The sequence below is a fragment of the Macaca thibetana genome, chromosome 3 (assembly GCF_024542745.1).
Source record: "Macaca thibetana thibetana isolate TM-01 chromosome 3, ASM2454274v1, whole genome shotgun sequence".
Classification (NCBI taxonomy): domain Eukaryota; kingdom Metazoa; phylum Chordata; class Mammalia; order Primates; family Cercopithecidae; genus Macaca; species Macaca thibetana.
In genome coordinates, this window is record NC_065580.1 from 152,143,235 (window position 1) to 152,170,247 (window position 27,013).

The 27,013-nt window shown below is 55.2% G+C and overlaps 4 protein-coding genes and 1 pseudogene across 5 annotated transcripts in view; 4 read left to right on the forward strand and 1 right to left on the reverse strand.

Moving 5' to 3' along the window:
- The window catches only part of PTTG1IP (PTTG1 interacting protein), a 142,101-nt gene that overhangs the window by 35,538 nt on the left and 79,550 nt on the right, over positions 1–27,013 (forward strand). The gene's annotated exons all lie outside the window — the stretch shown is intronic.
- The window catches only part of SLX9 (SLX9 ribosome biogenesis factor), an 82,739-nt gene that overhangs the window by 27,382 nt on the left and 28,344 nt on the right, over positions 1–27,013 (reverse strand). Inside the window, exons 2-3 of one of the 2 annotated variants that reach the window (XM_050784510.1) lie at positions 9,821–9,999; positions 5,640–5,748 (exon numbers count right to left, since the gene is read on the reverse strand). In XM_050784510.1, coding sequence (XP_050640467.1) covers positions 5,640–5,748; positions 9,821–9,949 — 238 coding nt within the window. In that variant the 5' untranslated portion in view covers positions 9,950–9,999. Of the gene's footprint in view, positions 1–5,639; positions 5,749–9,820; positions 10,026–27,013 lie in introns of those variants that run through there. The other variant, XM_050784508.1, reaches the window with a different exon arrangement.
- The window catches only part of SUMO3 (small ubiquitin like modifier 3), a 177,081-nt gene that overhangs the window by 24,012 nt on the left and 126,056 nt on the right, over positions 1–27,013 (forward strand). The gene's annotated exons all lie outside the window — the stretch shown is intronic.
- On the forward strand, positions 10,778–15,420 carry LOC126950670 (uncharacterized protein encoded by LINC01547-like; annotated as a pseudogene).
- Positions 18,149–27,013, forward strand: part of ITGB2 (integrin subunit beta 2) — a 46,932-nt gene continuing 38,067 nt past the window's right edge. Inside the window, exon 1 of the mRNA XM_050784414.1 lies at positions 18,149–18,318. The gene's annotated coding sequence lies outside the window, so the exon portion shown is untranslated. The remainder of the gene's footprint in view (positions 18,319–27,013) is intronic.

Genomic DNA, 27,013 nt, shown 5'->3' on the forward strand with positions numbered 1-27,013 from the left:
AACACGCCTGCAGATGTTCCACTGACCACAGGAGCAGCTGTACACAGCGGGGAGGCGCAGGCGGAGGTGGCAGGAGTGGCTGCCAGAGCAGCAGTGGTGGTGGGTGTCCTGTGCCCGGCATCTAAGAGCAGGCCTCTGCGGCTTCAGGTCTGGCCCCGCGGTGCGCTCTGGCCTGCTGCTGCTGCACAGAGGGTCTGGGGAGTAGGTGGGGCTGGGGCCACACTTTGGGGACCCGGACAGCAGTGCGTCCACCCGGCCAAGGGTGCCGGGTTCCTCTGGAGGCGCCTACGTGCAGGACCGCCTGGGCTGTGTCCCTAGGGTCCACCCCACATCGGAGTGACTGCCGGGCCTGACACTCCTGACAGCTAGGTCCAGGGCCCACGGCCCACGGCCCACAATCTGCTCCCAGATCAGGAGCAGCCCCGGGCAGGACCACAGGCCGTGCAAGGGGAGCCAGAGCTGCATGCTCCAGAGCCAGCAGGAGCGGGAGCAAGCAGCAGCCCACCTCGGGGCTGGGGACCCAGCCTCTCTGCACTCTCACTCTTGCAGGCTCAGAGATGCCTGCTCCTGCTGCCTGGCCTCTCCCTGCTTCCAACACCCACTCCAATCTCAAAATGGGGTTGGGGCCGAGCCCAGGCGCTGTCACGGCCCGGCTGGGTGTGCACACACCCAGGCCCTGCCACCTCGGGCTCCTCTGGACCTTGGGCACCAACAAGCTCTGGGAGGAAGCCAAGGCAGGGGCTGAGGGTGGCTTGGCGCTGGCCTGCAACGGCCGGACCCTATGCTTGCTCACACACACCCTTTGCCACTCCACGCCCGACTCCAGTCTCCCTTGGAGCCATGGGATCCAGGCCAGTAGCACGACCTTAGCACAGCCTGCCAGGCCAAGTGGGTGAAACGAGCCCAGCGGCCCTGGGCAAAACTCGAGCAAAGGTGCCACCGGCCACAGGTATCTGGCCAGAAAAGCAACACCTCCAAAATCCTGTAACCCCACCGGCGCCTCTCATGGCCCTCACGCCCCCAAGCCGTCCACCGTGCTTTGAGCTCCCTCTCCAGCAATGGTGACAGGCCTCCCTCCACCCTCTGCTCCAGGGGCCCCCAGGCCCACCTGGCTCTGAGTCCACGCCAGGCCTTGCCCCACCCTGCCTGTGTCTCTGGGCTTGAGTCCTGAGTGCCTGTCTGAAAACAGGTGGGTTCATTTTCTGGTACGAAGGAATACAGAACTAGAAATCCAATTCTAAGCGTGCTCCACGACAAGCTCCCTGGACCACATGATGCTGCATGACCAGCTCCCCCGGACCACCTGATGCCAAGGATTGGCACTGTGTCCAAGGCTGCACAACCAGCTCCCCGGACTGCCTGATGCCAAGGACTGGCGCCATGCCCAAGGCTGGAGGATGCAGCCACCACTGGACACCCGGCCGGTTGCCAGGCTCTGGTGTTGCACAAGCTCACTGCGCCAGCTAGAGCGGGCTGCACAGCACGCACAGCAGATGGCACTGTGTGGGGGGAGGCTCAGGAGACGGGTGCTCACCCCAGCTCTGCCACAGGTCCCTTGCCACCCCCAGAGCAGACACGGAGGAGCTGTAGCCTCGATATGGGGTCCACGGGCTGCCACAAAGCCCCTGCATACACAACCTGGCCCACAGGCAAAGCGGAGTCCTGCTGGGGAGGTGCAGAGGGTCTTAAGAGAGCTGGGGCGGGAGGGGACTCTGGGCCAGCCTCAGCCTTGCACCCATGCCCTCCTCCTCTCATGGCAGGAGGCTGCAGAGCTCAGAGGGTCCCTCTCAGGATGCAGGGCCCACCTGTAATGGTAAGGCAGGCCCCAGGGCATAGGAAGGGAACTGGGGGCAGATATGGCTTCCGGGCAAGCTGGGATCCCAATTTCAAAAAAACATAGAGGAGGGGCGCAGGTGGGCACATGGATGTCCACCAAGTGATGGGCCACAGCCTAGACCCCTCCCCTGGACCACCCGGCTTCTTGGCCAGAGATGCGGCATGCAGTGCTATTTCCAACTCAGGCCAGGGCAAGGACGATGAGACACATCTTGGGAAGTTGGTGTTGCACTAATCCAGACAGACAGGCACCCACAGGCCGCCACCTCACCTCCATAGCCAGGAGGGTCACTGAGGGGTGGCGGCCAAGTCACAGGATGCAGTATCTGCACAACATGGGCCTGCCCTGGGCCCAGGCCCCAGCACAAGCCCAGGGTGGGGTGGGGGTGGGGCGGTAGGGACCCAGGGCACCAGCCAATGAGGAGCTGAGGAGACCACACCAAAAAAACAGAACTGTTCCTGGAGAGAGGGAGGAACATGGTGAGGAGCAGCCAAGATGCAAAGGAGCCCAGTGAGGCGCCTGGATACCTCGGAAGCCCGAAGAAAAGGGGCTGGGGCCCCCAGACCAGGGCAAGCCCCTCCGCCTGTGGGGCTGCTCCTCTGAGGGTCTGCGGGCCCCACCCATGGGGCCAGGCACCCCTGCCACCCTGCCAAGCTGGCACTTCACATCCCAGGGGAAGTGGAGGCTTGTCCCTCCGTCTGAGCCCTCTGTGAGGTCCAATGGTCCCCTTCATCCAGCCCAGGACTCTTCAGTGCACAGAACCCACAGCAGGCGGTGGAAGGAACATGCACCAGAACCCTGGGCCGAGAGCCACAGACAAAGATGGCTGGCCAGAGGCCTCGCTCCAGGAAGGCTGTGATGGGGGCCCGCGGCGATGAGCTCAGAACACCCCCTTCCACAGGATGGCCACCTGGAACGCACCTCAAGGACAACCTCCAAGGGACCATTTTGGAGCACCTTCTCCTGAATCCCCCTGGGGCACCGAGGCAGAAATCACAGCCATGGGCAGTGCACGAAACCACCGGCTCCTGGCCAGAGCCACTAAGTGCATCCCCAGGCCAAGGCCCCAACACCCAAAACCCTGACCCTGCCACACAGCTCAAATAATTCCCATCCTTGTGCCCCTCCAGGAGAGCTATGGGAGACACTGCACACAAGCAGGAAGCGCCAGCATAGACCAAGCTACAGTCCAAACAACACGAGCTCAGGGCTGGGGAGCGCAGAATGGGCCACGCTCCAGTCGGCACAAGCTCAGGGCTGGGGAGCACCAGAACGGGCCACGCTACAGTCCGGTCGGCACAAGCTTTAAGGTTTTTATGCACAAATAAGGGTATATGAATTAAGAAAAAAATTAATTACCCAATGAACTCGCAATCAACAGAATCTTCAAATTTTTTCAACTTATGGTTCAATTACTTCAAGAAAACATTTCTATGCTCTACTCTCATAAGGTGGTTCTGAAATTTGAAATCAATCTTTGACACCATAAAGTTCAAGCTTCTACCCTCTCCCACCAGTTACTCTAAATTAATGAGGTTTGAGCTTACAGAAAACAAAGACCTGGCCAGGCGTGGTGGCTCACGCCTGTAATCCCAGCACCTAGAGGCCAAGGCGGGCAGATCACGAGGTCAAGAGATCGAGATCATCCCAGCCAACGTGGTGCAACCCCATCTCTACTAAAAATACAAAAATCAGCTGGGCGTGGTGGCATGTGCCTGTAGTCCCAACTACTCGGGAGGCTGAGGCAGGGGAATCACTAGAACCCAGGAGGCGGAGGTTGCAGTGAGCCAAGATCACGCCACTGCACTCCAGCCTGGTGACAGAGCAAATCTCCGTCTCCAAACAAACAAACAAAACCAGAAGATCCAGGGTGGCTCAAAGGAGAGGCCACAGGGCTGCTGGGCGTGACCTCAGCCCAAGAACACTGCGAGGCCAGATGCTGCTAATGAGGAGTTTCCCTGGTAGGCAAGAGGGGTCGTGAGCGTGACGCCTCCCTCAATTAGGAGGGGAAGAGGGGACGTGAGGGTCAGTGCAGCAGGTGGCCTTGGGGACCAGATGAGTCACAGGGGTTGAAGGGAGAGGGCCAAGAAAAGGCAGAGGAAAGAGGCCGCTGTGTGAAAGAGAAGCTTTCTCTGAGAAGCTCAGGCCAGAGCCAGGTCAGTGAGACCCATGACTCCCCTCCCCTTGGGCACAGCCTCAGTGGCCTCATCGGCAATCAGGGAGCGCACAGCTCGGGTGGACCACCCACAACATCGAGGCTTCTGGCTGGAAGGCACAGCTTCTCTCTGGAGTTACCTGGCCTGGTCACCTCACCAGGTCCTCCTCGGAGAGAAGGCGCAGGAAACCAGCACTGGCTAAATGTACCTGGATCTTTCCAGAGGCACAGTGAAGCCCTCAGCACCCATGAGCTATGTCTGTCGCCGCTTTGTGGACAATGGAGCTAAGGGTCAGAGAGCAACCACAATCACACGACACGCCCAAGGAATTAAGGCTGGCCACCTCTGGGCAGCTGCAAAACCCACTCATCCCCAGCCTTGCCGCCAGACCAGCCTCACTCAACAGATGCGGAGTGGACACCTCCACGGCCTTCACTGCACTGTTTTAAACGTTTCACACCAACTAACTCATCTCAACCTCAAAACTGCCAGAACTTAGGAGATAAATATTGTTACCACCTTTGACAGATGCAAAACCCAGGCCCAGAGTGATCAAGTGTGCAGCCAGAGGCTACCAGGCAGTGAGGAGCAGAGGCCCAGAGCCACACTCTCAAGGGGCTGCCTACAGGCCCCAGACCTGGCTCGTGCCCTGTCCTGGCACTCCCAGCTCTGCAGACTGTGAAGTCAAGTGCAGTCTTCACTGTCACACTGGTGTCCCCAGCTCTGCACCCACAGCCAGGCCCTCTCCCTCCCCAACCCATGGCTCTCCGAGGCTGTCAAGATGTAAAAAGTTGAGCTCTGCACCCACAGCCAGGCCCTCTCCCTCCCCAACCCATGGCTCTCTGAGGCTGTCAAGATGTAAAAAGTATTCCTTGTGGCCCTCATGGACTCCCTTAGATGAGTGAAGGAAGCTCTTTCCTGGATTTATCCCTGGGAGTGACACTGTGTCACCATCCTCCAGCCAGAAAGTCAACACTCCTGGCGTTGAGCATGGAGGCCTGGAACTCTCTAGAACACCTCAGGCTCAGTAGGAGGTGCAGGGGACTGCATTCCCTGCTAAGCTCCAGACACTGGAGTGAGTGCGAATTCCCGGGCCTCTCCCTGGCCAGGCTGACGTGTGTGCTGCAGGGCTGCAAGGAGTATAATCAGGAGACAGGGAAGGGCTGCGCGTGGCTCTGATGAAACTGACAAGACCCCACTTGGGCTTCAGGATCTAAACCCTAACGAGTTATTTGTACAAAATGATAAACAGCTAACCTCTGCAACACATAAAGTACTTGTTTAAGAAAAGGGATCAAAACTGCCCCAAACATAGAGACAGACCATGAGAATCAGCACACACGGAGAAAAGAGTTCAAACCCTGTTGGTCACCAAAGAAGCCCAAGTTCCTGTGGCTTTAGCGCTGCTGCCAGGATGCAGGGCAGTCCCTGCGTAGCTGGGGGGACAAGATGCAGCCCAGGGGCAAAACCACCGCTGCAATCTACTCTGGGGAATCACCCCAACAAACAGCCAGGGGCATCCCTTGCTCAAGGACATTGTCAGGTACAGGTTAGCTGGAAAGCTGCTGAGACCTCGGGTGTGTGAGTGAGTGATCCCAGATCTGCTGGGCATCAGCATGGCAACCCACGCACTTAAGACTGCTCACCTCTCCTGACGGAAGTGACACTCCTCACGTCCAGCTCCAGCTTCTGCACCAAGGCACTGGGGTCTATCTTGGTCCTGGCAAAGATGTTGGTGTTGATGAACGCCCAGTCCTAATGTCCCCAACAAAAAAGGAAGGAAAAAAACGGTGTGAGACTTGCTCTGTGGTTTCAGAGGGAAGTTAAAGGTGAGGAGAAGACGGAGGACAAGAACCCGGATTCCCCAGCTTCTCTGCCTGGGAGGACCTGGGGGAAACAGCCCTCACCTCCCAGAGCAGGAGCCTCCGGCCCCAGAGCTCCAGGGCAGACCCGCAGCGCCCAGGCCCACCTGCTCCCTGCCTGAAATCACCAGATGGGCTTCAGGAGTCAGGACCAGTATCTCAAGAACCAAATTTCTTGCCCAACCGTTTCGTCTTACTCTTTCTACAACATCCTCCTGTGTCGCAGAAGAAACCTGCAGCTGAGCAGATGAAGGATAGGCAGCTCCCAGCCTGCCAGCCCCTTCAGCTCAGAATGACCACACCCCATCAGAACCAGTCATCTCAGCGGCCTCTCTGCCAGGTCTGTTTCTGAGCCACACTCATCCCTACATGAAGATTTCAGCTCCTCCAAGTCAGCTGTCGACCACACTGCGAGAAGACAGAACCCCCAGTCCCTGACCCCCCTGCTGCCTGGCCCATTCACGTGCAAGCCTCACTGACCTTGGCAGGGAAGGCAGCACCGACCTCAACAGAGGTTTCTGAAGGGCGTCAGAATACGCCACCCCCATGCCGGGCGCGGTGGCTCACGCCTGTAATCCCAGCACTTTGGGAGGCCAAGGCGGGCGGATCACAAGGTCAGGAGATCGAGACCACGGTGAAACCCCGTTTCTACTAAAAATACAAAAAATTAGCCGGGCGCGGTGGCGGGTGCCTGTAGTCCCAGCTACTCAGGAGGCTGAGGCAGGAGAATGGCGTGAACCCGGGAGGCGGAGCTTGCAGTGAGCTGAGATTGCGCCACTGCACTCCAGCCTGGGCGACAGAGCGAGACTCTGTCTCAAAAAAAAAAAAAAAAAAAAAAAAAAGAATACGCCACCCCAAAACATGTCACTTTGGCAAAAGAATTATTTTGAGCTAAAGGCACTCAAAAATATAGCAGGTACCAAGAGGGCACATTAACCCCCTCCGTTTTTCCTGAAAGAAGATAAAATCCCCATGTGGAAAATGCCCTCCTACACCAGAAGGAAAGCGACATTCTTATCATCGGGGACGGATGAGAGGAGCCAAAAGCACTCTGTACAGACACACCTGGTGAACACAACCCCTCCCGTCCTGCAGCCTGCCTCCCCGCGTGGTTTAGTTTTCCACAACCACCTCCATTCAACCTCTCACCCTCTCACAGAAGCACAAAGGTCTCCCACTTCCTTGTCTTCATTTCCTTATGAGGCTCCCATGTCACATAAAACTTCGACAAATGTGTATGCTTTTCTCCTGTTTACCTGTTTTACGTGAGTCTAAATCTCAGGCCCAACCTGAAAACCCTGAAGGTAGAGGTAAAATGTGGCCTCCCTCACATTACAGAGGAGACAGGGTGCAGATGAGGCAGAAGGCAGCTAGGGCACCAAGAGGTGCCGGGCTGGACTGCATCTCCCAGGCGCCCTCACCCACAGCACCTGAGGGAAAAGCCCTTGGTCTTGGGGGGTCACGTGGCAGGGACAGAAAAATCGGTACATGGGAAAATATCAGACTCGAAGGGCAACAGTGCTGGAGACCAGGGCAGCCTTCAAATGGGTGGGCAGGTGGCTGAGGCAGCACAGGTAGGCTGAGGCCTCACAGGCAAACAAGGCCCAGGTGGGGGCAAGGGTTGGAGCGTGCAGCCTTCCAGATCATGAATATACGCTGGTATATGGCATACGACTGCTTTTCCCACCGTACCCGGGACATTCTCCATGGTGGCACTTTATACCTCATTAATGCATATTTCTGGAGCTTCATATAAAAAACGCTGTTACATCATTTGAACGTCTTTCAAAGATTACAATGTCATCGTCTGATTAGACACTACAAATCCTTTTTACCTGTCTATTCCATATGCAAGTTCAATGACTGTATTTTCCATATATACAAGTTCTATCTGTTGCTTTTATCTTCAAATTTGCCAAGTCTTTTGAACGGCTCTTTGTTCCTTTCTATGATTCCTGAATTATGTCTTCCACATTTTCAGACACACTTGTTTTTTAGTTTCTGTCTGATAATTCTATTTTCTAATTTCCACCCCAGGCAGGGACATCAGAACACTGGGTCCCGATCAGCCCCACCTCAGCCACCAGCACGGCGCAGGTTTCAATGAGCCAAGACGACTAGGGGCACACCCCTCTCCTGCTAGTAGAGAGAGATGTCACCTGAGAAGCTGAAGCTGCTCCTGCCCCATCTCTGGTGTCCGGATATGGAGCTCCTGCCCAGGAGAGGTGGACCGCAAAAAGGAAGAACTCCACAGCTCTGCCAGAGGGGACTCACTTTGTCTGCAGCTCGTGTGAGGGCCCTCACGCCTAAGGGTGTTGTTGACCAGGAAGGAGCTCTGGGTGGTGACGGGTGCAGAGGGCAGGGTGCCCAAGGCTCCTGGGTAGACGGTAAGCCCCTCTGACCCAGGAACAACTCCCAGGAAGTCGCATCCCTGGCAGTCTGGAGGCTGTGCGCATGTTCACCGATGCGCCCTCCCAGGAGTGAGCAGAGGGACTCCGTAAGCTACCAGGCCTTGGCTGTGCCTCTCTGAGGGCAGAAGGGAGGTCAAAAATACGAACACGCTGAACCTGACAGCCCCTCCAAGCCAGAGGTATCCAGTGGTAAAGGGCAAAAACCCACTGGCCAAGGAGGTGTTAAGAACAATTGCTGACCAGTAAGGAGCTTAAGCAGATCCAAGTAGCCAGGCTAAAAGATAAACAGAGGAAGGAGAAAAACAACAACAACAACAAGGGGGCACATCAGAGGCTACACACAGCTGGAAGGGGACAAGGAGAGAGGTCACATAGCTCAGTGCCAGATCAATAAACAAAGTAATCAAGCAAATACTAATCCCTGGTTGCTACAAGACTATCCAAAACGCCCAATTTTCCACAAAAAGTGATACATTCAAAGAACTAGGAAAGCATGAGCCAGGCAACAGAAACTGCTTTGAGGAGCCCACATGTAAACAATTCAGAGTAGCCATTATAAATATTTCCAAGCACTAAAAGAGACCATTGTCTAAAAAACTAAAAGAAGGTATAATGACATTCTCACATCAAAAAGAAAACATCAGTAAACAGAAACTATTTTTAAAAGGAGGAGGAACAGGAGGAGAGAAATAAAGTAAATTCTGGGGTCCAAAAAAAATGAAAAATTTCACTGGAGGGGTTCAAAAGTAGCTCTGGGTTGGGAGAACATGTAAACTTGAATTAAGAGAGAGATTATGCCATCTGAAGAAAAGAGAAAAACTGAATGAACAGCGCCTTAGAGCACTGTGGGACACCGTCAAGCACGACGTACGTATTTATAATGGAAGCATCTGAGAGGAGTGACAGAAAAGGGCAGAAAAAATTCTCAAGGAAATAATGGTTGAAAACTTGTCAATGTAATGAAAAACATTAACGTACACATGCAAGAAGCTCAGTAAACTCCACGCAAAACAAAGAGATCTACACCAAGACACATCGGTCAAAATATTTAAGGCAAAAGTTAAGAAAAAAAATCCTGAAAGCAGTAATTCCTTTCACGTGCAGTGTCTGGAACAAAGAAGGTAGATTCGTGCTTGCCTAGGGCTGAGTGGGATGGGGAAACAGGCAGCTGACTGCTAAAGGGAACGGGGTCTCTCTTGAGTCTGCTCTCCGTCCTTCTCTAACCCTGGGAACGTCCTTTCCTTTGCTAGGAGCTCAGTGCGATTCAGGAACCTCTGGGGTCGGCGTGGCAACCCTGGACCGCAGCGGGAGGGTCCCGGCTCTCTCCCCGCCCCGGGAGCGGCGCGAGGCCGTGTGCCCAGGACTGCAGCGCAGAGCGGAGCCTCGGAGGTCGCGACGCTTTGCGAAGCAAGAAGGTCGCGTCTGTCGCGCAGCAAACGCCCGCAGGGCCCGAGGGTGGGCCTGGGTCGCGGATCCCTGCCGGAGGCGAAGCCCCGCAGCTCACCCGCCCTCGGACCCACGCGGCGGCCCCCGGCCTGCGCCTCCCCTACTCACCTTCCCCGCGGCCGAGGCCGGCGGAGGGGCCGCCTCCGGAGCAGGGGGCGCGGGGCCGGGGGCGGCCTCGCCCTTGGGCCTCACGGCAGCCTGGTGCACTCTGGCGCGCAGCCCCCTCACTTTCCCCATCTTCCCCGCAGAGATCGGCGAACGCGCGGAGCACCTCCCGGAAGCTGGTCCTGCGCTCTCGCCGTCCGACGGAAACAGGAGCGGCGGCTGCCGGGATCCGGGCGGGCGCCGGAAGTACCCGGAAGCAGCTCGGGCGGGCGCAGGGTCGGGGGTGTAGGGTTGCGGCGCTCTGAGGACGGGGATGGCGCGGAGCACTAGAAACAGTGAGTTTCTGTCTAGATCGTGGGGTACCCAGGGGGGTGGGTCCGAAGTCGGGGATGGAGAGGACGCGACCCCCGCGGCAGTCGAGCTGGCCTTTTTAAAATTCTATGTTTGAGAAAGAGTCTCCCGCTGTCGCCCAGGGTGGAGCGCAATGGCGCGAAATCGACTCACTGCAGCCTCGACCGCCAGGACTCGAGCGATCCTCCCGCCTCAGCGTCTCGAGAAGGTGGGACCACCGGTGGGCACCGCCACGCCCGACTAATTTTTATTAATGTTTTGCTAGAGCCAGGATCTTGCTGTGTAGTCCAGACTGGTCTTGAACTCCTGGACTTCAGCGATCCTCCCTCCTCGGCCCCCAAAGCGCTGGGATTGAGAGCATGAGCCACACTGCGCCTGGCCAAGCTAGTCCATTTTGATTGACCTTCACTTCATGTCAATTTATTTTTTACTTTTCAATTTGTTTATTTTTACTAAATTTATTTTTATTTTTAATTATTTATAAATTTAATTTAATTATATATTAATATATTATAATTATATATTAATATAAAAATAATTTAATATTTATATTTAAAACTATTAAAAAATAAATTTAAATTTATTTTTACTATTCAATTTAGTCCTCAGAACAGTTCCTTAGAATTGGGTATTGCCCAGTTTACATGGGAAACATAGCATCCAGGTAACGGGCTGGGTCCTGTGCTGGTAATGGGAGCCCTGCTTGTCTGACTGCTTGCACCCCCTGCTGTCTATGCTGGGCGCCGTGGGGTGCATTAGGGAAGAGACCTGAAGATGCAATGCCTGTCCTCAAGGAGCCCATTGTTCTCACAGGGACACAAAACTGACACATCAGGAACAAACTATGGAACTGGCTGTGGTTGGGGGCCATGAAGGAAGGCTGCCAAGTCTGGGCCCAGCCAGGTAGCGGCCACACCTCTACCCTGCTCCCCAACACTGGGCACCAGCACTTGCCTGCCCAGGACCCACAGTGAAAACCCACCCATACAAAATGCACTTTGAAGAAGAGTAGCGGGTCCCAGGCAGAGCCAGGGCCACCTCTCAGAAAGGACCTCAAGTTTCTCGCCCAGCTGAGAGATGGACAGATAACCGCACAAGCCACTCGCAGCCCAAGGTGATAGACTAGGATATATTCAAGGCTGTGCAACTGGCTTGAAGTCGTGTCTACTAACATATTCGAAGACCTATGGAGCATTCACAAGTTGTTCTTTTTACCCTCCAACTGGATGTGTTCACAGCCAGTCTACCTAGGAATGCTGTTGGCTGTGAAAACTCCAGAGATGAAAACTCCAGAGGCTGGTGTCTTTAGAGTTCCATCAGGGTGCTTCCAGCATCTGGGCCCAGCAACTCTTGAGGTGAAAGTGCTCATCCTTTTTTTTTTTTTTTTTTTTTTTTTTTGTGAGACAGTCTCGCTCTGTCGCCCGGGCTGGAGTGCAGTGGCGCGATCTCAAAGTACTCATCTTTATGTACTTTGGATGCCAGCGAATGTCTATTGTTTTAGCCACCTGGATCACTTTACCTGTTAACTATTCCAATGTGAGTTTACTTCATGGGATTGTCCCTGTTTTTAAAGAACATTCTGGCCAGGCATGGTGGCTCACGCCTGAAATCCCAGCACTTTGGGAGGCCGAGGCGGGCAGATCACCTGAGGTCGGGAGTCTGAGACCAGCCTGACCAATGTGGAGAAACCCTGTCTGTATTAAAAATGCAAAATTAGCCAGGTGTGGTGGTGGCGCATGCCTGTAATGCCAGCTACTCGGAGGCTGAGGCAGGAGAGTCACTTGAACCCGGAAGGCGGAGATTGCGGTGACCTGAGATTGCACCATTGCCCTCTAGCCTGGGCAACAAGAGCAAAACTCTGTCTCAAAAAAAAAAGAAAAAGAAAAAATCTATGTGATTTAAAGATCAGCCTCCTCTTCCACGGCCAGCCCAGTATTTGAGACTGCTATGGTTTGAATGCCGGTCCCCTCTGAAACTCATGTTGAAATTTAATTGCCGTCATACCAGTATTAAGATGTAGCACCTTTAAGAGGTGATTAGGCCATGAGGACTCTACCGTCAGGAATGGGTTAATGTTGTTATCATGGGACTGGGTTTGTTATTCAAGTATTTTTTATAAAAGGACTAGTCTGTCCCCCTTTTGGCACGCTCTTGCCCTCTCTTTGCTGTTCCACCAGGGGATGACACAGCAAGAAGGCCCTTGCCAGTTGTCAGCCCTTCAGTCTTGGACTTCCCAGTCTCCAGAACCATGAGCCAATACATTTCTGTTCATTATGTAAATTACCTAGTCTGTGGTATTCTGTTATGGCAGCACAAAGCAGGGTAAGACAGAGACAAAGACTCACCTGTACAAAGGTGGAAGCTTCAAAAGAAGCCATTCATGTATGGGGTGGCGCTGCGGAAGGACCACTGTAGAGAATCCCTCACCAGTAAGGAACTGTGTTAATCAGGTAACTAATTAATTTTAAAAAAGTTTTTTAAGAGACAGGGTCTCACTCTATTGCCCAGGCTGGAACAGTGGTGCAATCATAGCTCACTAACGGTGACCTCCTGGGCTCAAGTGATCCTCCCACCTCAGCCTCCTGAATAGCTGGGAACACAGGCATGTGCCACCACACCTGGCTAATTTATTTATTTATTTACTTATTATTATTATTATTATTTGCAGAGACAGTCTCCCTATGTTGCCCAGGCTGGTCTTAAACTCCTGGGCTCAAGCAGTCCTCCCACTTCAGCCTCCCAAAATGCTGAGATGACAGGCATGAGCCACTGCATCTGGCCCCAGATTTTCTTTTTTAAAAAAGCAACATGTGTATGATACTGTAGGGGAGGGAAATATCTACTTCCTCCTCTTAGGGTCCTGGCTGGGCCTGGGAACTAAGTTGAAATCAGATGGATTAACAGGAGAAATGTATACAAATTTAATGTCGCCTTCATGTGACACAGAACCCTCCTAAGGAAGCAAAGACCCAGAGAAGTGACGAAACCTATGTGTTTTTGCAGGAGGTTGAACAAAGAGGCAGTTGTGGAAAAGTAAACCACGTGGGGAGGCTTGAGAACAACAGGAATTACTTTAATTACTTCAATGTCTGTACAGAATTCTGTCGGCTATGATGTGCTTCCCTGTAAAGGAATATTTCTTTGCCCGGTACGGGAAAGGAATCTTTCTTTTCTTTTCTTTCTTTTTTTTTTTTTAAAGACAGTCTCACTCTGTCACCCAGGCTTGAGTGCAGTGACGCAATCTCGGCTCACTGCAACCTCTGCTGCCCAGGTTCAAGCGATTCTCGTGCCTCAGGAGAATCGCTTGAGATTACAGGCACCTGCCACCGCGCTCGGCTAATTTTTGTATTTTTAGTAGAGACAGGGTTTCACCATATTGGTCAGGCTGGTCTTGAACTCCTGACCTCATGATCCACCCGCCTCGGTCTCCCAAAGTGCTGGGATTACAGGTGTGAGCCACTGCACCTGGCCGGGAAGGCATCTTTCACATGGGCATTTTTATCTCCTGTCTTCAGGAGGAAAAGGAGAGATTCAATGATGCTCTTGCCAGTGCCGTCTTTCAAGTGCCTGAGGTAGAAGTGATTCTCACGTCAAAGTCACAGAGTCAGCCACCCTTCGATACCAATGGAAACGTCCTAAAAGCTGTTTACAGCGAACAGTTTCCCTTCCTCCCCTAACCCCAGACCTTAGTTCCCTGCCCACTTGAAATCATGATTACGGGTTTCCCGTCGCCATTCTAGAGACTTTTATACAAAGAGAGTTTTATCTATGAGAAAATATTTTATAGTGATCCTGTTCTTCATACCAATTAAACCAACTTCCCTGATCCACACCTGGCTTCTCTCACATCATAAAGATCTTACTGTTTGCCCCTCACTCCCCCTGGCACTCCATAGTGGCTGCAGAGGACACTGGATGTGGCCGTGGCTCCATCAGTTCCCATGTAGCTTGTTCCCTGTCTCCTGCTGTAGCTGACATGGTGGCATGCGCATTGCCTAATACATACAAACAGAAGCTTTCCAAAGAGAGAAGTCTCAGGAAATTCACGGTGAAATGTTTGGCAGTTGGTGTATATAAAAAGCTCAGGCCTGCTGCTCCCTTCCTGTTGTACCCAGGAGTGGCCAGAAGCCTCCTCTCCAGGCCTCATGGGGGAAACACTGGTCTCATGAGAGACCTGGGTCCTGCGCATCAGGACCAAAGCGGCATGTGCGAGAACCCTGCGGGCCAAGAGATGACAGCGATTACAAACCCCAGCCCCAGCCTTGCAGCTGACCTTGCAGGAGACACCCTGCCCAGCTGTCCCGGTGCAGCTGAACATCAGGGGCCTCTGCTGGACAGAAGCTCCGAGTCCACACTCTAACCCCAGGGGCTGGGGCTGGTAGGTGACACGTTGCATTCTCATTCTGGATTCTGTTGCCTCTTTCTGATCAACAAGGTGAAGCCTCAGCACGCAGAGAGGGGGCTAGGAGAGGCCCCTGCAGACATGCTGGGCCTCGTGGTGCCTCAGCTGTCCAGAACCAAAGCACATGGTGCTGCTTTGCCCCAGCCATGGCCAGTGGTGAAAGGGACAGAGGGAATCACTGACACCTGCAGGGATGCTCGGACCCCTCAGGAAGGCCGCCCAGGTGCCCACCTTCAGGGAGACCCACAGATGCCCCATGCTGGAGGGGCACAGTATGAGTGGCTGGATCCTTGCAGAGCCAGTGCTGGGCTTGGACCCTGCAGATGCAGGGGTTGCCCCAGGGAGGCTCTCCATGGACTCCGAGCCTGCCTCTACCCTGGACTGTCTCCTGCTCTCTCCTCTCTGTCCCTGGAGCGGTGTGTACTGGCTCTAGGTCAGTAGGAGGCGTCATTCAGAAATGGCTTTCAGCTTGCCCCCCGACCACATCTCTGTTTCAGGACCACTTCTACGAGAGGGGATGCTGCCGTGGCTGCATCAGTTTCAGCCCTTTCCCTGCCCCGAGACGTCCCAGAGAGCGGCTGGGTGCTCACAGTTCCTGTTAGGCCATCAGAGGAAGATCAAAGATCAACCCTCCCCCATGGGCCTCTGCCTGCCAGGTGGGCTCCCTGCCTGTCTCCCGGCCCCCAAGAGCTCCACGGACTCTGCCAATAGCTGCTTTAAAGGAGGGAGGGAGTTTTCTGATCCTCTGGATATCCCTGGGGCTGGGGCTGTGGGCTGAGCCATGGGAGAGCCAGCCCAGTTCCCTGGGGGTTGGGGGCTGTGTCCCTCCATCCCTGAGTAAAAATACAGCAACTCCTAACTCAGAGTCAAGGGTCAATAGTCAGAAAACCTTGGTGCAGCCTGGGACAGGCGTAGAGGTCTCAGCAGAGCTGCCCAAGAGCAAGACCTGGGATCTAGCAGGGAACTATGCAGTCACCCCTGAGAGGCCGGGCTCTCTTCCTGAGCTCTGGGCCTAGGGTGGGGGTGGTTGTGGGTTCTGCACACGCTGTTCCCCTATGTCATGGGTCTATCCCACTTGGCTCCTCCCACTCGCTTCCCACCTGTGGAGAAGCCTGTCCAGGTATCACCGCCTCCAGGAAGCTGTCTCTGATTTCTCCAGTTGAACAGTGAGACTTGCCACACCTCACATGCTCGCTCTTGTCACTGGAATTATAACCACAGGTTTTCCTGTATCCTGGAGGACAAGGATGAGGGCTTTCCACTTGAGCCTCCCTGGTGGAGTCCAGCTCCTGACATACCTGGTGAAAGTTCTCAAAAAGAAGAACATGGAGGAGGAATGTGGATAATAACCCTGGCTGCCTGCATATTCTGAGCTAGGAAGATGTAATGGTGAATGGCCTGCCTGTGTCACAGCTCTGACTCAAGCCCAGGCTCTGGGCTCCAGCCTGAGCTGGAGGACTAGGTCAGAGCCACACAGCGCCGGGCCACATCTGCCTCACCTGGGACCCTGTGTGGGGTACAGTCTCGGGCCCCACCCAGATCTGCTGAGTGAGAGACCCCATGGCAGGACTCAGCCACCTGTGGTTTCACAAACCTCCAGTGGGTTCCTAGGCATGAAGACCAGCGGTTAGAGGCTGAACTGGCAGGAGCCTGTCGCTAGCCCCTCGTCGCCCCAGCCTGGCCCTGCCTCAGAGGCGACACCCAGGACATGGCCATGACCCGTGGACTCCACTCAATCCCTCTTCTCCAGGAGCCATGCAAAGTTTCAGCCAGCCAGGCCTCCAGAAGACAGTTGTCACCTGTGAGGCATTGCGGTGTCAGTCATGCAACTGCCAAGTGCCAGCACATGGCCCATGTCCAATGCTCGGTAGCAGGGAGCCATGACCTGGCAAAGATTCCAGACTCAAAGGCGCACCTGGGGGCCCTAGCGTCCGGGTGGCTCAACTTTGCCGGCACACCTGCCTCCTTCCAGATCTCCCATGCTCACCTCTGCGACAGGGAGGGAAGGCTCTGCCCGGCCCAGCCTTCCTTCCGTCAGCTCCGCCAGTGCAGTCTGGGCAGCCTGGGCTTTACAGCTGGCTTCTGCCCACACTTTCTCCTTGAAAGAAGAACAACACTGAGGCTGCCAAACGCATCTCAGATGCGTTTTAAAAATCCTGGCCCCCTCTCTCTGTCCCATCATCCGCCTCGGGGACCTCCTCTCTCCTGGTTCTCTCCCCACGCTCTGTCACTGCCACATTTTCACCTTGGCCTGGCCTTTGTCTCCACCTGAAACTCCTGAAAATCTTGAAATGGATTTCTAGGTCCCTGGGGACTCGGACAGCACATTCCCCTTCAGAATAAAGGGCACCCACGGTCCCCCAGCACCTGCCCAAGCCACACTCCTAGCTCCCCTCCCTATCCCTGCAGCCCAAGGGTCCCTTCAGCCACCCCCAAGTCCCCACCTGGGCTCCTGCCCCGCCCCTGGCTGTCAGCGCCTTCTCCACCCGGCCCCTCTGCTCACAGAGCCCCCCTCGCTTCCCCTGGGATGGGGGGCCAGGCCATGACCCTGAAAGGCTAGCGGTGGTCTTGACCTCCCCTGAGCGCCCTCCCCTCCCTCTCTGTCCTCCCCTGACCCTGGCCCCGTCCTCTGCTGCTGGCCTCTGGGTCGCGCCCGCAGACTGAGCTGTGCGTGGGGGTCCTGGCGGCCTGGGCCGTCCCGCACCGAACGCAGACGGTCGGAGCCCAGCGGGGATGCGCGAGGTCCTTCTCGGGGCTCCTCAGACCCTTTCTCGAGTCGCCTGAGGGCGCTGCTTCCCCGCGGCCGCCCCTGGTTTCTGCGGAGCCGGGGCTTCAGACTCCGCGCCCGGGAGACCCAGTGAGACCCCGGGGAGGCGCGGGCTCTGCTCCCGGGTACCAAACGCACCGGCTGCCCCTTAGGAGGGGCGGCGACCTGCACCCACGGCGCTGGCGCCCGCACGGCCGCTCCTTCGGCTCCCGCAGCATGGACGCCTTCCGAGGCCGCCCAGCCGGGTCCCACGCGTGGCCCCATCCACAGGCCAGGACTGCCTTCCCGGAGCTCGCGGCCCCCAGCCTGGAGGACCCGGCCCCAGACGCCCTCCCAGCCCTCCCCAGCCCACTATCGCCCCGCAACCCCCGACGGGTCTGCGTGCGGGTCTCTGGCCCCGGCCTTTCCCGGGGAAGGAAAGCTCCCTTCACGCGCCCCAGGGAGCGGCCAGGCTTGGAGCGTGGAAACCCTGCCCGCCTCTGGCCGCAGGTTTTAGGCAAGCTCTGGTCTTTCTGAGCCTCAGTTTCCCCGTCTCTACAATGGAGACGCCTTGGGGTTTTTCTGAGGACCCACAGGAAAAGCTCCAGGAAGCGCCTACTCACAGCACTTGCTCAGTGGTGGCCCCGGAGCTGGCAGGGAGCAAATGCAACGGAATACGGCCGGGGTCGGGGTCAGGGTGGGGGAAGGATCACGGTGTCCGCGGCGGGGGAGGCTCCGAGCAGCTCCGGGCAGCGGGGGAGGGGAGGCGGCTTCCTCCTTGGAGACTCACCCTCGTGCCCGGGGGGCACTTCAGGGAAGGAGGCGCCACGCTCCAGTGCACTGGGCTGGGACCTGCCGCAGCCTCTGCACGCAGCGGGCTCCATCCCCCGGGCCACGGATTGGGAGACTGAAGCAGGCGCGAAGCCCACCGCCCAGCCTCTGCCAGGCCTGAGACCCCAGCCACCTCCGGGCAGTTTTCCTGAAGCCCGGGGCCAGGAGAAGGTGAGCGGCTGCCCGTCGGGCGTCGGGGGTCGCCTGCACCGGGTGGACGCGGTGGCACTTGGGTGCGGTTGACTCCCAACCTCACCGTCCGACCAAGGGATTGCCCCGGCCGGGCGGGGACCTGGCGCGCCTAGGCCGGGAGGGGACAGCTGGTTTCGGGCGGCCTCTGCCCCAGTGATTGTAGACTTTGGCTTTGGTTCAGGGATGTCTGGGGTTAAAAATGATCGTTTGGGTTCCTGCAGTACTGTTCGCGGTCTGAGCATCTCCAGAACCCGCACATTCCCATAATGAATTTCCAAGAACGGTTACCGAGAACTGGGACGGCGAGGCCGGACCCCACCTGTGCACCTCTGTGTGTAGGGACGGCAGACGGCCCGGTTCCGCCTGTCCGTGCCCCAGGATGCTGCAGGAAGCTCAGATGCAAACTCTTTGGGGCTGTGGAGTTCCCGCATTGGGAAACTCTTGCGATAAAAATAATCGTGCTGTAATCCCCAGGGACCATTGAGAGGAAGTGGTGAGGGCGGGGGAGGGGCGGGAGGAAGCGGCTGGGGGCTGCGGTTGCCAAGTCTAGATTTCAGGAAGCGCTGTGCTGGGGTGGGTGGGAGACCGGCTGCGCCCAGCACGGAGCCGCTTCCTGATAGCCCTGGCGGCATCACCCTTGGGTCGGATTCCAGAGCCCGGGGGTCCTTTCAGCTTTCCGTTCGTTTTCCTTACACTTCGTCCCTCTCTCCAGCTAGAGAGAGGCAGGCTTCTGGGGTCTGGGTGCTTTTGTTTTGGAGCCATTTAACTTGATTTATAATAACATGCTTTTCTGATTATAAAATTAATGCATGGCTACTATAAGCAATTTGGCAAAGTCAGAAAACAAGTTAACACGTTAAAATCTCCTGGATCCTGTCTTGTGGGGACTGCAGGGAAGCCCAGCCGGCCACCCCTTCCGGGGGCCTCTGTTCTCCCTGGGGACTTGCAGCCTTTCTGGGCTTGGCATTGCTGTGGCTAAAGTGTGAAAGGGTCAGGCAAGGCTGTCAGCCTTGCATCCCCCACGTGTGACTGCATGGGGTCCCACCCAAATCCGCGTAATAGACCCACTCAACCTCACCCCTGCTCTACTGGCCCCAGGGAGGAAATGCTCATCATTGCATCCGCCCACCCCGCCCCTGCGGTGCCACATTCACCAGCCTCGCTGGGCATGTTCCCCCTCCCCGCCCCTGCGGTGCCACATTAACCAGCCTCGCTGGGCATGTTCTCCCTCCCCACCCCTGCGGTGCCACATTCACCAGCCTCGATGGGCATGTTCCCATACCCCGCCCTCTGCCCCTGCCACTTTCACCAGCCTTGCTGCCCGTATGCCTTCCCTCACTCAGCAACCTCTGGGCCCCGGTCCCCACTGCCACTCCATGTACCCAAGCTCTGCAGTCCCAACCCTTTGTCTGCTCATCCCTGGGAGGCAGACCTGTCGCCCCATTTACAAATGGAAAAAGGTGCCTTTCAGGAACTGACCTGAGGCTGTGCAGCCCCCTGCCTAGCAGGTGCCTTGGGCTGCACCCCAGGCTTTCTGGGGCCCAGCCATGCGGGCCACCTGCCTGCCCAGCTCCTGTGTGTGTGAGAGGCCAGCTCGGTGGGGCCCAGCCATGCGGGCCACCTGCCTGCCCAGCTCCTGTGTGTGTGAGAGGCCAGTTCGGTGGGGCCCAGCCATGAGGGCCACCTGCCTGCCCAGCTCCTGTGTGTGTGAGAGGCCAGCTCGGTGGGGCCCAGCCATGCGGGCCACCTGCCTGCCCAGCTCCTGTGTGTGTGAGAGGCCAGCTCGGTGGGGCCCAGCCATGCGGGCCACCTGCCTGCCCAGCTCCTGTGTGTGTGAGAGGCCAGCTCGGTGGGGCCCAGCCATGCGGGCCACCTGCCTGCCCAGCTCCTCTGTGTGTGAGAGGCCAGCTCGGCCCCTGGGGCCCAGTGGAAAGAATTGCTGCTGTTTCTATCAGAAAGAAAAACTCACAGGGGAGGGAGGGAGAGGAGGGAGGGCTGCCCTCCAGCCCGCAGGGACTTCCTCGGTGGAAGGGGCCGGACCTTTCTGGTCAGGTCCCTCTGGGTTGAGAGGTCATCTCTGGGCCAGGACCCAGAACTGGAGGAGGGAGGGGCAGGGAGGAAAGGTCCCTGCCTGGCGGTGCTGCCTTCCAGCGGGGCCTGGTGGGGCAGAGGCTGGAACACCCACTCGGGGTTTCCGGTGGGAACTGGGGAGCCGGGTGGGGAGCCTGAGTCCCCTCAGAGGAGGAGTCGTTTTGAAACTGGAGGGAGAGGCTAAGAGAGGAGGCTGTGGGGAGACCTAGGGTCGCCCAGGGTCCAGCATCAGTGTTTAGGTTCTCTGGCTCTTCCCTGCCTCCACTGTCCTCCATGTCCACACCATTCCCATGTGCCTGTGTCCCACCCCTTCTCCCACACACTGTCTCCACTCCCCACGCCTCATTCCTCTCCAGAGAATCACTGGTCTAGAATAGAGACCTACAAACTTGGGCCCTTAGGCTGGCCCTCCACCTGATTTTGTCAATGAAGTTTTATTGGAAAACAGTCATACTCATTCACTTTCAGAAGGTCTATGGGCACTCTGCAGCCACAATGGCAGAGCTGAGCAGTCGTGGCAGAGACCATTTGGCCAGCGAAGCGTAAAACACATACTGTCTGCAGGGGCTTCCTGGGTGGAGGGAGGTGAACCTTTCTGGTCAGATCCCTCTGGATTGAGAGCTCTTCCTCCCCCAGGGAAGAGCTTGCCCACCTCCTCCCTAGCGGGGACATCGAAGCTCACCTTTACAGAGCACTTTCTCTGTGTTCTGTGCCACCCAAGCCCATACCCAGGCCCAGTGAGCTCTGTGCATTGGTCATCCCCCTCACTGCAGGGGGAGGCCCCAGATACCACCCACGGGACACATTCGTGTGTGAAGTGCCACACTAGGGCCCAGAAGGGACAGCTCCCCACCAGGTAGGGACAAAGCAGGGGTGAAGGGAACGCATGGGCTGGCCTAAGGGCTGGACCCTTCAGTATGGGAAATGTGTGGGCGGGGTTGCGGAGGGGGTTGGTAAGGGGCTCAGGAACAACACAGATGTGTTCAGAGACAGGGCGGGTCATTAGATTTGATGGAGGCTTGGGGTCCCTGAGCTTAGAAAGCCCCCATGGAAACCAAGTCACAGGAATCCAGGGTAATGAAGACTGCCCAGACTTTTCTAGGAGATACATCCCCAAAGACGTCCTCTCGTGGCTCCATTTGGGCGGAAAGCATGAATTGAACAGGAAAGGAAAAATGTCAAGTATCAGAAAGAAGAGTGGCATGCTTTGAGGGCAAGTGGACCCCCAGTCTGGGGCAGAGCCTCGGTTAGGGTAAAGGGCACCCACCCGATCTGACCCAACCTGACCCTCGGGAGCCCTGCTCTCTGGTCAGCCAGCCTTCGCCTTCGTAGGGTGGGGAGGTGCGTGGAGGAAGAAGGTTTAGTGGTCTGTGAAGGTGGCACACCTCGTTTTGGTAGATGAGGGCATTACCTCCCATTGCCCCACCGCATTCGAGCTGCTTTCAATCGGCTTGGTGCTTTTGCTCTGACCATGAACTGTCGTTCACTGCTAGGCCATGTGGACGGACTGGAATTATAGTTTCTTCCCCTCTGGTTTTCCCCCGGAGTCCATCATTGCTTAACTGTTTTCCTTGCTCCATCTCCTTTGAACAATGAACATCTTCCCACACCCAGGGGGCCTGGAAGACCCTTCCCAGCATAACTCCCCCCCAAGCATAACTCCCCCCCAGCATAACTCTCCCCCAGCATAACTCCCCCCAGCATAACTTCCCCCCCAGCATAACTCCCCCCCAGCATAACTCCGCCCACAGCATAACTCCCCCCCAGCATAACCCCCCCAGCATAACTCCCCCCCAGCATAACTCCCCCCCAGCCTAACTCCCCCCCAGCATAACCCCCCAGCATAACTCCTCCCCAGCATAACTCCCCCCCAGCATAACTCCCCCCCAGCATAACTACCCCCCAGCATAACTCCCCCTGCCCCAGCATAACTCCCACCGCCCAGCATAACTCCCCCCCCCAGCATAACTCCTCCCCCACTATAACTCTCCCCCCACCATAACTCCCCCCCCACCATAACTCCCCCTGCCCCAGCATAACTCCTCCCCCAGCATAACTCCCCCCCAGCATAACTCCCCCCCAGCATAACTCCCCCCCCACCACCCAGCCAAGGCTACCAGTCAGTCTGTCCCTGGGCAGGGGATGACAGGTGAGCCTGTCTGGCAGCCCTTGCCAGGGGCTGTGAAATCTTCCTTTGGGTGAGTCAGGGAAGCAAGAATGCCACATCCTCATCTCCCTCTCTCAAGGAGGAGCCACGCCACGCAGAGGAAGGCAGAGGAGGGAGGAACTGTGATCCCAGCGTGGGAAGCTGCATCAGGGGGAGCACAGGCCCACCCAGGCCACAGGGGGATGGAGGCTGCCCCCAGCTTCTTGCACCCCTGCCTCCTTCCTACACTCACCTGGCTGCCCAGGGCAGATCTCCATTTCTGCAATGAACCCAGTCGGGTGGCCTGAGACCAGCCCTGGTGGTCGGCCTGTTTGTATGAATCTGTGGAGGATCCCGTGAGAAAGAGCTCGTTGGAGCACCCCACCTGGGGCACCCAACTCCATTTCCTGCCCCATGCCCTCCCCACTCGCCTCCAGGGAGTGTGTGTCACCTCCTCCCCTCCGCCAGCACTGCCTGCAGCCCTCTCCCCGCCCCCGCCCCCGGCCCCCGCCTGCAAAGGGCCTCACTCGCCTGCAAAGGGAGCTGAATCAACACTGTAGAAGGAAGTCACTGGGGGGAAGAAGTGAAAAAGAAAAAATAGGCCTACGTGGGGGCAGGGATGGGAGGAGACCAGAGTTGGGTTGCAGGGGAATTTGCAGGCAGGTTGGAGGGTGGGCGGGAGAGAGAAGTGTGGTGAGTGACTGGGAGGGAGCAGCTGTGGCCCAGTGGTGCCCAGGGTCCTCACGGGGGTGCTCTCCAGGCAGGAAGGCGCTTTCTGCCACTTGGACATCTGCTGGGGCCAGACCCCAGGGGTCTTCACGGCTGGTGTAGACCCCATTCTCATCATCTCAGTTATGAACTCCACTGACCTGACCCTCTTCCCTCGGTGTTGTCAAAATACTGCAGCTCCCCTAGCACCTCTGTGAAGTGAGCCTGGAACCACCCCTTCCCCACTGGCCCTCTCCATCCTTAGCATCTTTCTTAACCTTCAAACCCTGCTCCTATGGGGTCTCCTCCGTGGAGACTTCCAGAATCCCACCTGTCACAGAGAGACCTCCTTCCCAAGCTCTGGGGCTACATGTTATGGGGATGGAAGCTGGGTGAAGGGAAACTGGGGGCCCAGGCCAGCGTCCAGGATGGGAGGGCAGGAGAGCAACCCTCAGGTTCTAAATCTCCTTCCCCGCCTGTGCTTGCCGGCTGCCCCCGCTGCCTCCACGGGTGGACACTGGGGGTCCCTCTCATCCACCCTGTGTCATGGCTGACGTGCTTGTCTCCTGAACTCAATGGACTGTTCTGGAGTGCAGGGTTGGCAGCCTCAGAGCACGCAGCTCTGCCAGGCCAGCACAGGGAACGGCTCAACCAACCCCTGATGACATCAGGTGGTTTTCTGGAAGATGTAAGTGAAGGCGACTGCAAATGGAATTTCTGGGCTGACTCGAGGGAAAAGATTGTTCTCAGAATCCTGTTCCAGTTCTGCTCACTCACACCCGGCTTCAGAACCTCGTTCAGTGGTTGAGCAGATGAGAAACCCTGAGCAGTTGTACCCGGACATGTGGCTAGTTTCACCCACCTGACTCCCTCGGCCCTTAGGGCTGGACTCCTCATTCCTAGCTTGGGATCAGCATCCACCCGCTCCTGCAGCCGCTCAGCTGGCAGGGCCCTGGGAAGCAGCCCGGCGTGGCCCCACGGGTGCCGGTGCTGCTACGCTTCCTTCTGCGGTCGCCATTTCCTCATCAAAGCAAGAGGGCAGGGCAGCAGGCCTCCCTGCTCCTTGGAGCCTGTGATTTTCATTCCGTGCAGCCACACCTGATATTTTTACAGTAAATGCACCAATTACTCCCTTGTCTCCACAAAGAAGAACGTGCACGGCCTCTGACTTCCAGCCGTGTGCGATAGGCACATCAGATGGGTGACAGTGAGAGGAGTGCTGAGTCCCCAGAATGGAGGCCTGGTCCTCCCACAGCAAGGTCACGGCTCTGGGAAGCCCCAGAGTCCCTACCCCTCCCCTCCACTCCCTCCACCAGCCTCTTTTCATTTATTTATTTATTTATTATATTTTGAGATGGAGTCTCACTCTGTCGCCCAGGATGGGGTGCAGTGGTGCCATCTCGGCTCACTGCAAGCTCTGCCTCCCAGGTTCACGCCATTCTCCTGCCTCAGCCTTCGGAGTAGCTGGGACTACTGGCACCTTTTTTTTTTTACTTATTTATTTTTACTTATTTATGTTTACTTATTTTTTTTTACTTATTTATTTGTACTTATTTATTAATTTTTACTTACTTTTTTGTTGTTGTTGTATTTTTAGTAGAGACAGCATTTCACTGTGTTAGCCAGGATGGTCTCGAACTCCTGACCTCATGATCCACCCGCCTCGGCCTCCCAAAGTGCTGGGATTACAGGCATGAGCCACCACGCCCGGCCTCCCTCCACCGGCCTGTTTTTATATCGGGCTTCAGCGATTGCTCTGGGAATTACAATAGACATATGAAACACTTCATTGTCTACTTATAATAAAATTAGTATTTTACCACTCCAAGTAAAACGTAGAGAAATGTCACAACTGTAGAAATTCCAACCGCCGTTGCTTTCTGCTGTAGCTGTCACATATTTTGCATTTATGTACATTGAAAACCCCACCAATGATATAATTTTTGTTCTCAACATATTTTAAAGAATACAAGAGGAGGAAAGTAATCTGTTCTATTTACCCAGATATTTACCATTTCTGTTGCTCTTTCTTCATTTCTGAATTTCCAAGTTGCCCTCTGGTATTATTTCCCTTCTGCCTCAGATTCCTTTTAGAGCATGTTTCCTGGGGTCTAATGTTCTTAGTTTCTCTTCATTTGAGAATGTCTTTATTTTTCCTTAATTCGTGAGGAACACTTTCACTGGATATAGAATTATGGGTGGGCATTTCTTGTCCTTAAGCACTTTAAAATGTTGTTCTATTGTATTCTGGCCACCATGGTTTCTGATGGGAAATGTGCAGTTCAAATGGGTGTTTCTCTCTATGGAATATCATTTTTTGTTGAAGCTTTTCAGGTGTTTTACTTTTGGTTTTCAGCAGTTTTAACATGGTGCATATAGGCTTGGTTTATTTTGAGTTTATCTTTTGGAAATTCACTGAGTGTCTTGAATCTATAAATTCATGTTTTTACCAAATTTGGGAAGTTTTCGGTCATTATTTCTTTGAATACTTCTTTCTGTGCCAATCTTTTACTCTTCCTCTTCTGGGACTCCAGTGTACAAATGTTATACCTTCTGATATGATTCCACAGGTCTCTGAGGTGCTGTTCTTGTTTGTTTGTCTATTTTTTCCCTCTCTGTCATGTATATTGAATAATTTCTATTGGTCTTCAAGTTCACTCACCCTTTCCTCTGTCTTCACCGTTCTCCTATTGAGCCCATCCCATTCACTGAATTTTTGTTTAATTTCTGTTACTGTATTTATCATTTTTAATTTTTTGTAGCTTCTATAGTTTTACTAAACATTTTTACCTTTGCATTTGTTTCAAGAGTTGTTGCCTTTACTTCATGGAACATGTTTATAACAGCTGTTTTAAATGCTCCATGTGATCATTTCAGCATTGGGATTATCTCAGAGTTGGCATCTGTTAGTTATCTTTTCTCTTACAAGTTCTCAAGGTTTTCTTTGTTGCTGTTTGAGTACTTTTCGGTTGTATCATGGACATTTTGAATATTATTTAATAAGACTCTGGATTCTACTAAAATCCTCTGGACAGCAATGATCTTTTTGTTTTGCTAGCAGTCAGTCTGGTTAGAGTTAGATGACAAGTCCAGACCTGCCTCTTGTGGGCTGTGGTTCCCATGTGAGTTCAGTTTTTATTTTTTTATTTTTCCTTCCTTCCTTCCTTCCTTCCTTCCTTCCTTCCTTCCTTCCTTCCTTCATTCATTCCTTCCTTCCTCCCTCCCTTCCCTCCCTCCCTCCGTCCTTCCTTCTATCTCTCTCTTTCTCTCTTCCTCTCTCTCTTTCTCTCTCTCTTTCTCTCTTTCTCTCTTTCTCTCCTTCTCTCCTTCTCTCCTTCTTTTCTTTCTTTTCTTTCTTTCTTTCTTTCTTCCTTCCTTCCTTCCTTCCTTCCTTCCTTCCTTCCTTCCTTTCTTCCTTTCTTCCTTTCTTTCTTCTTTCGACAGGATCTTACTCTGTCACCCAGGCTGGAGTGCAGTGGCATGATCTTGGCTCACCATACCCTGAACTCCTGGGCTCAAGTTATCCTCCCACATCAGCCTCCTGAGTAGCTGGGACCACAGGCATGCACCACCACACCTGACTAATTTTTGTATTTTTTGTAGAGACGGGATTTTGCCATGTTTTCCAGGCTGGTCTTGAACTCCTGAGCTCAAGCAATCTGCCCACCTCAGCCTCCCAAAGTGTTGAGTTACAGACGTGAGCCATGAGTTCAGTTTTCAAAGTCTGTG